The 10,009-nt window shown below is 38.0% G+C and overlaps 1 protein-coding gene across 1 annotated transcript; it reads left to right on the forward strand.

The window, feature by feature from the left end:
* Positions 1 to 1,151: 1,151 nt before the first annotated feature.
* On the forward strand, positions 1,152 to 7,812 carry PTGS2 (prostaglandin-endoperoxide synthase 2). Its single transcript, XM_011364537.2, has 10 exons — positions 1,152 to 1,335; positions 2,131 to 2,247; positions 2,370 to 2,513; positions 3,041 to 3,184; positions 3,603 to 3,784; positions 3,948 to 4,031; positions 4,140 to 4,386; positions 4,688 to 4,974; positions 5,359 to 5,506; positions 5,659 to 7,812. Exons 1-10 carry the CDS (start codon positions 1,284 to 1,286, stop codon positions 6,066 to 6,068), a joined length of 1,815 nt encoding a protein of 604 aa, XP_011362839.1. The 5' UTR covers positions 1,152 to 1,283; the 3' UTR covers positions 6,069 to 7,812.
* Positions 7,813 to 10,009: the final 2,197 nt, after the last annotated feature.

A 10,009-nucleotide genomic window follows, 5' to 3' on the forward strand; every position in this document is an offset into this window, starting at 1 on the left:
TCTTTTCCATCAATGCTAAGAATGTATGGATGGCTTCATTAAACTTTTTATTCTCCACTTTGCTGCGGCCACCACCAAGCAATAGATACTAAACAAAAGCAACGGACGGGGAAATTAAAATCATTCTTCCACTACATCCATTCCATCCAATTCCTCATCAAACTGTGTTCCAAAATAAGAATAGAAAATTAGCCCTAAATGCAATGTTGTACTTTGATCTACGGTCACACCTCATCGTCTTGGAAAATTAGCCCTAAATGCAATGTTGTACTTTGATCTACGGTCACACATCATCATCAGGGCAGAAAGACAAAGAAAGCAAACTTTAAAAATCTTCCTCTTATTTGTAGCTTCTGTTTAGGACAGGCGACGACAATGGTGGAAACTACACAGCAAAGAAAAAATACATTAAAGCAGATGTTTAGCATCCCTGCACATCTTGGGCACGTCTGCTTTCCTTGTTCATCAGAGGAGAGGAAATGTTATAGTGGGGATAGCTCCAGCCCAAACTGACTACAGGATAACTGCCTAGGAGCAGAATCGTGGAGAGAAATTTACCCGCCTTCCTCTCCAGGAAGCAAAGGCGCGCTGGTGGTGTGGAGAACAGTATTTCTTACGAGAAAGTCGTGACTTCTTCAAGGCTTTCCAAAGACCTAGGGACCAGACACGGCGGCGGCGGCGGCGGCGTTCTAGGGGATTCCCTACGTGCGCTCCGCAACCTCAGGCACTCGATTCCCGTAGACAGAGCACAGCGCCCCGCTGCCGCCGCCCTGTCCGCCCCAGGGGGATCGGCCTAGAAAACCGTCTCTAGGAAAAGCTGGGACGAAGATGGGCAGGAAGGAAAGGAATCTGGCGCAACCCCGGGCTCCAGGGGCAGAGGAGCTGCACGAGGTGGGGGAAGGGAGATCGGAGTAGGGAATGCGCTTTTTGCACCCACCTCGGGGAAGCCGACAGCAGCTTCCTGGGTTTCTGATTCTCTCATCTGCGTGGGTAAAACTTCCAGCCCCTAGCCGCTCTTACGCAATTATTTAGCGAGGGGCGGGAGTTGGGCTTGCGGGTGGGGGTGAGGGGTTAAGGAAAGGCGGAAAGAAACCGTCACGGCATCACGTGGGCTTCGTTTTCACACATAAAAGGAAGGTTCTCTCCGTTAGCTTCCAGTTGTTAAAGGACTTGCAGCAAGCGTCAGGAGTCCGCCCAGGAACTCCGCCCAGCACCTCCTCCAGCCTCACTGCAGCGAGTCCACCCACCGCGCCGCCGCCGCCGCTCGCCCGCCCGCCGCCGAGATGCTGGCCCGCGCCCTGGTGCTCTGCGCCGCCCTGGCGCTCAGCGCTGCAGGTGGGTACCTGGTCCCGCTCGCCCCGCGCTGCTGGCTCTTTCTGCTCTGACTTCCCGGGGCCCCCCTTGCTCCGAATACTCTCCGAATAGGGAGGCTGTACGACTTTGTAGAGAGCTTGGACCACTTGGATCCAAAAGAACGGGTGGATATCCCAGCTTTGCCACCAGCTCCGATCATCAGTTACGGGCCAGTTACTTTAATCGGTCTGGGTCACACTTTTCTCCTCTGCTAATTAGCGATAGTGATACTAATTTGGAGATTGTCATTATAGGAAGACAGGATCTGATCAATATATGTGAAAAGCTTGTGTGTGTGTATCTCCTGTTATTGACTGGGAGCAATTGCTTTAAATACCCTAGTTAGTGCTTTCCTGCCCCGCAAAACCACATTATTTTAACATAAGCACGGTATTTTAAAAGTAAGCAGTTTTAACTCTGCAATTTTCCCTCAATTTTGATTAATGTACTAGATCTATCCATTTTAATTTTGAGAGCGCTACTTATTCGAACTTCTTTAAAATGCTAATTTGGACACTGAAAAAGTGTCCAAAGAGCTTAGCAACATGATTTCCAAGAATAGAATATTCTGCTACCCTCATTTAGAATAGGAAATTGGTATTTCTACATTATAATCATTCTGTGAGGCAGGTTTTAAAAAAATTGTTTTCCCATGACTATCTGTATATTTCTTGAATTTATTATTGTAAAGTTGACCCATAATAAGTAAAACAAAAGTTTAAGTCAAGATTAAGACACTGAAGAATGATTTATTTACTGACCTTACTTTCATTATAGCAAATCCTTGCTGTTCCAACCCATGTCAAAACAAAGGTGTATGTATGAGTGTTGGATTTGACCAGTACAAGTGTGACTGTACCCGAACAGGATTCTATGGTGAAAACTGTTCAACACGTAAGTTTGCCCTTGGGTGTCCTCATTTGGAAGGGGGGATATATACAGTTATCATTTTACAGATTCGTATCTTAATATGGGCCCCATTAACTTGTCATTCCTTTTTTTTTCTCTTATTGCAGCTGAATTTCTGACAAGAATAAAATTATACCTGAAACCCACTCCAAACACAGTGCACTACATACTTACCCACTTCAAGGGTGTCTGGAACATCGTTAATAATATTCCCTTCTTGAGAAATGCAATTATGAAATATGTGCTGACATGTAAGTATTGTCTCTTTCTAAGGTTTTCAGCTTCCTCAAAGAAAAATAATGCCTTCCGATACTACAGATTACTAAACCTAATCCAAAAACATACTTCCAAACTTGTCAGAATGACTTTAAATGTACCTTACCTTTTTAGTGTACCTTCTACCTTAATGGCCCCAAATATTGACATTTCAGTCCCATCCAGTATATAAAGTCTTGCCTCACAGTCAGAATTCTATTTACAATCCTACATACCTCTTCTAAGCTTCTTGGGTGGTTCTTCGAAAAATCAAGATGACTAGACCTTCATGTCTTGTGTAAAGCATACATACTTTATCAGAGATGTATTTTAATGAATCGTTCTTTTTTAAGTACAAGTGGCAGTTAGACTTTAAAGTGTAATTATTTTAAAATAAGGGTATTTTTGTTGGAATTAAATTCAATCTCTGGTGCTACTTCGCACATTTTATGATAAAATGAACAATTGATTTGTCTTGCATATGGGAACAAATAAAACAATTTCTTTTCCTTGAAAATTTCAGCCAGATCCCATTTGGTTGACAGCCCTCCAACTTACAATGCACACTATGGCTACAAAAGCTGGGAAGCCTTTTCTAATCTCTCCTATTATACCAGAGTTCTTCCCCCTGTGGCTCACGACTGCCCAACTCCCATGGGTGTGAAAGGTGAGTGAGAGAAGACAGATATATTGCAGTGGGGGTTGGATTGCTACTTAGAAAATTTGACCTTAAACTATCATTTATTTGTAATAAAAGTCTAGTTTTTTTCCCCCCTTTTTGAAAATGTGAATCTGTGTAAATTATTCCATGAAAGTAAATGAGCATTTTGGCATAATGTCTTAATGTTTTCAAATTCTTTCATTAAAACTGAATCCATACTAGTTAAACAAAATAGATAAACAAAATAGATAAAATTATTCCATACAACATTGTTTCCCCATATCTTAGAACTTTCATTTTTGATCCTGGTCACAGTTGTATTTCTCCTGTAAATGGGGAATGCCCTGGTAAATTGACAGTCACTCTCTGCTTCCTTGAATATATAGACGGATTCTTAGCATTCTCATTTTTTTTTTTTTTTCAGGGAAGAAAGAGCTTCCTGCTTCAGAAGTGATTGTGGAAAAATTTCTCCTGAGAAGAAAGTTTGTCCCTGATCCCCAGGGCACAAATTTGATGTTTGCATTCTTTGCCCAGCACTTCACCCATCAATTTTTCAAGACAGATCATAAGCGAGGACCAGCTTTCACCAAAGGACTGGGTCATGGGGTAAGAGAGAACTATTAATTTAGTATTTTATGTTATGGCTATGAAAAAAAAGTGTTTTATTAAAAATTTTTAATCGAAGCAAGCTAAATAAATTATTTCATAGATACTTTATACAAGAACAACTTCAACAGCAATGCAATAAAATTTTTCCATAATCTTCTAGGTGGATTTAAATCATATTTATGGTGAAACTTTGGATAGACAGCATAAACTGCGCCTTTTCAAGGATGGAAAACTGAAATATCAGGTTTGTGCCATTTGAATATTAAGAATTAGTTATGACTCACCACTTACCCTGTATTTTAAAATCTCTAATTCATTTCTTAACTTTTTAATGAATGTTTATTTTTTTTAGATAATTGATGGAGAGATGTATCCTCCCACAGTCAAAGATACTCAGGTGGAGATGATCTATCCCCCTCACGTCCCTGAACACCTGCGGTTTGCTGTGGGGCAGGAAGTGTTTGGTCTGGTGCCTGGCCTGATGATGTACGCCACAATTTGGCTGCGAGAGCATAACAGAGTGTGTGATGTGCTTAAACAGGAGCATCCAGAATGGGATGACGAGCGTTTGTTCCAGACAAGCAGGCTGATACTGATAGGTAAGGAAGACGAGAAAATAATTTCAATAAAACCCTCTTCCTCATTTTAAAAAAAAAAAAAAGTAGTTTATTACCTTTGCTATGCTTTAAGTAATTCTGGGGGAATGTAGTGAATGTAAAATCACAGGCTCCATATTAACTCAATCCTTGAGCATGACTGTAATATAACTACTTTTTGTTTCAATAGTAAAAAGAAAAAAGCAGAAGTGAAGAAATAGCACAACAAAATTGCGTTTCGGTTGCCTGAAAGTAAGTGATCAGAAAGAATTAATGTTCCAAATTCTTTATTTTGTGCAAATAGGAGAAACTATTAAGATCGTGATTGAAGACTACGTACAACACTTGAGTGGATATCACTTCAAACTGAGGTTTGACCCAGAGCTCCTTTTCAATCAACAATTCCAGTACCAAAACCGTATTGCTGCTGAGTTTAACACACTCTACCACTGGCATCCCCTTTTGCCTGACACCTTTCAGATCGAAGACCAAGAGTACGACTATCGACAGTTTATCTACAACAACTCCATATTACTGGAACATGGGCTTACCCAGTTTGTTGAATCATTCAGTAGGCAAATTGCTGGCAGGGTAAGCATTATCATTGACAAACGACACAACAAAGGACTAGTCATAACTAGAATTTCTGCTACAGAAATTATTTTTGTTAAATTTACTTAAAAAGTGATTATTTTGCTAGTGAAATTCTTTTCTTAAAACAAGAAGCCTAACATTTTTTGAAAAGTCCGAGCTTTTAGTTATCAAATGGCAATATATAATCATGCCTTAAATAGAGATCATTTCAAAAACTTTCTATAATCTTACAGATTACAGAAATAAATTCCAAACTTAAATAGTTTAGGCCTCAGCTGGGAGCATCAGTTTTACCTACTTTGTATCCAAGGAATACTTTTAAAATAGAAATTGTAAATATTCCCCCAAATTGTGTTTTATAATGTAATTCATTTTCCACAGGTTGCTGGTGGTAGGAATTTTCCAGCTGCAATACAATATGTAGCAAAGGCTTCCATCGACCAGAGCAGACAGATGAAATACCAGGCTCTCAATGAGTACCGCAAACGCTTTCTGATGAAGCCCTATGAATCATTTGAAGAACTTACAGGTGAGAAACAGTTTCTAAACTTCTTAAAAGATTCAGAGGGCCAAATGGAAACAACAGAGAAGGTGGAAGCAAATTGAGCAAAGGGGTAGCAGTATTTTTTTTTATTTTGTAAAGTTTCACATCGGTTATATCTCTCTTCATCACTTCCACAGGAGAGAAGGAAATGGCTGCGGAGTTAGAAGCACTTTATGGTGACATTGATGCCATGGAGCTGTATCCTGCCCTTCTGGTTGAAAAGCCTCGTCCAGATGCCATCTTTGGTGAGACCATGGTGGAACTTGGAGCACCTTTCTCCTTGAAAGGACTTATGGGTAATGCTATATGTTCTCCTCACTACTGGAAGCCTAGCACTTTTGGTGGAGAAGTAGGTTTCAAAATCATCAACACCGCCTCAATTCAGTCTCTCATCTGCAATAATGTGAAAGGCTGTCCTTCTACTTCGTTCAGTGTTCAAGATCCACCGCCCACCAAAGCAGTCACCATTAGTGCAAGCCCTTCCCATTCTGGACTAGATGATATCAATCCTACAGTGCTACTAAAAGGACGTTCAACTGAACTGTAGAAGCCTACTGATCATATTTATTTATTTATATAAATGATTCCTTTTAATTATTTAATATTTATATTAAACTCCTGATGTGACTTAATATCTGTTAAGGAGAAAGGGTTATACTTGTGAAGATTTTCATGTCGCTAATTTAAAGATGTCTTTTCTTCAAGTAAAAGGGAAAAACATTGCCTTGCTTTTTTTATAGACCGATGGGAAATGAATTTGACATCTTTTTACTTGAATTTCAATTTAGATTGTTATAATAAGAATCGAAGCAGTTTGAATATTGAAATGCTGTTACAAGATGGCAGAATGCTGCAAGTTTCTTTCTACACTATCGATACTTAACAGTGTATCTCTCATGATACACTAGAACCAACTACCTGCACACTGTTCCTTTATTTTATTCTTTTAGCCATTTCGCTAACAGAAACTCATCTGATCAGTTTACTTCTTCTATTTTGTTTTCCTGGTTTTAAGATCTGAGTTCATCTTTCTTTGGACTCTGTTTATATTTTCTTACCTGAACTTTTGCAAGTTTTCAGGAAAACCTCAGCTCAGGACTACTAGTTAGCTCCTCTTAAAAGAAATAAAAGAAAATGAAAGCCCTTGAAAAAGGCCTTGACAAAAGGCATCCTCATATTTTAAGTGAAAGGCAGAGAACTTTGTAATTAATTTTAAATTTGCGTAACCAAAGAAGCCTACAAAGAGGCCAATACCTTAGAAAGAGCTGTGGGGCTCCTGATGGAAAGAAAGTTATAGTTCTATTCTAATGAATGTCCTATCTCCTTTAAAAAAAGCAAATAATTCCTGAATAATTCCCAGGAATATAATGCTTCTTCTTTTCCACATCTCATTGTCATCAGACACTTTCTGGTACTGTACATTAGTTAATTTATTGAGGATTGTTATTTATATTTTGTTAGGACACTATTGTTAAAAATTGAGTTAAAGCCTGTAATTACTGATTTTTTTAAATTTTATTTTATTATTTTATTTTATTTCATGTGCATTATTGTCAGAATCACTATATCTTCTTTGGGATTACCTCTCTGAACTATTTTTGAGTTCGACAGATTACCTCCCTGAATCATGAGAAATTAGTGGATGAAGATGTGTGAATAAATTTTCAGGAACCCAACTCCGATACACTGAGTTTTATAAGGTTGAATTTTTGTCTTTAAGGTTTACCTATCCACCAGCCCACAGAGAATATTGTGTCTCATTAGTCTGGATGTGCCCTGAGACTGACCTTTTATATACTTTTTTAAGAACCTGTGGATGCTTCATTAACTAATTCAGCCATAACGTATTGAGGAGACATTCTGTGCAAAGCACTATAGATTTTAATATTGTAAAATCGAGCACTGATTATGGACATTAGTATTTGTGTAAATAATTAAAAGCATGTCTATTAGGCAAAGGGAGAAAATGAAATTTCACTAAAGAGAAATAACTCAGGGAAATTTTTCTTTAAGATTTTATGTCTAAAAGGTTTATGGTTAAAAAAGAAATAGTCATCATTAGAAACGCTTGAATAAATAAAACTGTTAACATCACTGATTTAAAAACTGATTTGTTATTAACATCAACCTGTCTAGGAATTTGGAATGTGTATGTGAATGTTTTAGTGCCTCAGAAAAATGTGTATTTAAATTAACTTATGTAAAATATCGATGTTGATATTTGTCTATGTATTTTTATACTATTTAAAAATTGAAAACTTTCTTCTAAAATAAATTTTGACTGTTTCTAATGTCTTTGTCATATGATGTATGATTTCCCTAAAATGCTATACTTAAAATATATCATTGTCTTGTATTCTACCTATTCCAAACTAGAATAGCCTTTAATGAAATGGTTCTCAGTCATACAGAGGCTTCCTAGAAACACTATTTAAAATCTCTTATTCGTTGCCACACCCTACTGGAAACCATGTACTTCGTGCCATAAAAGATAACAAACTCTTATTACCTGATCTTGAAGAAGGGAAAAAATCAAGTACGCAAAAGGCAAAGAATAAGAAAAGAGTTACTAAGGAGGTACAAAATTAAAAGGGAAGTTCACCGAGAAAGAGATTATACTTGATTGGGCAAATCATTGATACCTGGGTCATTGGCTTCTGTTGTACTCCTGGCTCTTGACATCTTCTTGGTAATTTCAATATCCAAATGGACCACATATTTAACACGCTGCCTGGCCTCTCTCTTCCTTGGCCTTCTCCAGACCTGTGATGCCGCCTTCCACCACATTTCCCACTATCATACATACCTTGATCTTATCATCATTAATTACTGTGCTATTTCCCAAATCTTGTTTTCAAGCATCCTTTTTACCAACACTTACGGCTCACCTATTTTATTATTCACACGCTAACATCTAACTCTCCAGGTTCACTGAGCCTACTGACCCATCAGCTTCATCATTAAACTACTTATCACCTAATTTATCTCTACATTTCCTTCTTTCTGCATCTAGCACAGATTCCATTGGCCATTGTTATAATCACTCCCTCATTCCTTGTATACTTTCCCTCCATCATACTTCACTGGCACAACTTAATTTCAGCCATCCTCCTAATCTTTCTGACTTCTCAGTAGCACTCAACACAAGTGTCTATAGCTTCTCTCCTAAAAGATTTTGTTTTCTTGGCTTCATGATTTGATACTCTCCTGGTCTTTCTCTATCTTCACAGAGTGCTACTACTCAAATTTTGGTAAAGCTCTTCACCTCTACTGTATCCATAAGTTGAAGTATCTTGAACCCCTCTCTTCTTTATCTTCACTCTTTCAGGTGAGTCTCAACCAAGCTCATAAACTGAAACACTAATTAATTCCTCCCAAATTTATGTCTCCAGAGCCAACCTCTAATTGTCAATTGACAACTTGTCCACTCAAATATATAAATAATGGCTTAGTTTATATCTCTGCCCTCTCCGTACAATATACCCAAAATATAATAAGCCAAAGCTAAGGATACCACCATCCTCTAGTTCTCAGGCAAAAACTCCTCTTTCCTTCTATGCCCATAGCCAATCCAGCAGCAATCTGGTTGACTATTTCCCAATAAATCAGATCATGCCCTTCACCTGATCGAAATCTTCCAACAGCTTTCTATCACACAGTGAATAAATCTAAACTCCTTATCCATTACCATGAGGGCATCAGTGATCTGTCCCCTGCCTTTCTATATGATCTCATCTACCAGAATGCCTCATCCTTGTTCACTGTGCTCTAGCACATTTCTTCTGCTTTGCTCAGTAGCAGTTGTTTCAAGCTGTTATCCCTATCTAGAATGTTCCTTCTGAAGATTTTTCCATGGCTGGATCCTTCTCAATGTTCAATTCTCAGTTCAAATTTCCCCTCTTAGAAAGGCCTTCTCCAACCAGCTAAGCTAAAGCAACTACTACAGCTATTTCATTTTCTTTATGGCATTTATTTCTACCTGATATTATCTTGATTTGTACATTTATGTATTTATTATCTGTGTCTCCTCTCTGGAATTTCATGTCTATGAAAGCCGCGGCCTTGTTTGTATTGTTCACTACTCTTAGAACAGTGTCTGACACTTAAAAAGCATTAAAATAAAAATATTCAATAAATGTATAAGAATAGACTTCATAAAAGAAGTAGACTATGTGTTGATTCTTGAAAAAAAGGGTAAACCCTTAAAAAACAGAGATATCCACTCTGGAAAATAGTTTGGCAGTTTCTTCTAAAACTAAAAATTTCATTACCATGTATATCAGTTTTCTATTGATGCTATAAACAAATTACCACAAACTTATTGGCTTAAAACAACACATTTATTATCTACATTTCCAGATGTCAGAAGTAAGAAATAGGTCTTTTGAGTTAAAATCAAGGTGTTGAGTTAAAATCAGTTTCTTCTAGATGCTATAGCGGAGAATGTCTCTCACCTTTTCCAGCTTCTAGAGGCCGCCTGCATGCCTT

Source organism: Pteropus vampyrus, unplaced genomic scaffold (genome assembly GCF_000151845.1).
Source record: "Pteropus vampyrus isolate Shadow unplaced genomic scaffold, Pvam_2.0 Scaffold98, whole genome shotgun sequence".
NCBI lineage: Eukaryota > Metazoa > Chordata > Mammalia > Chiroptera > Pteropodidae > Pteropus > Pteropus vampyrus.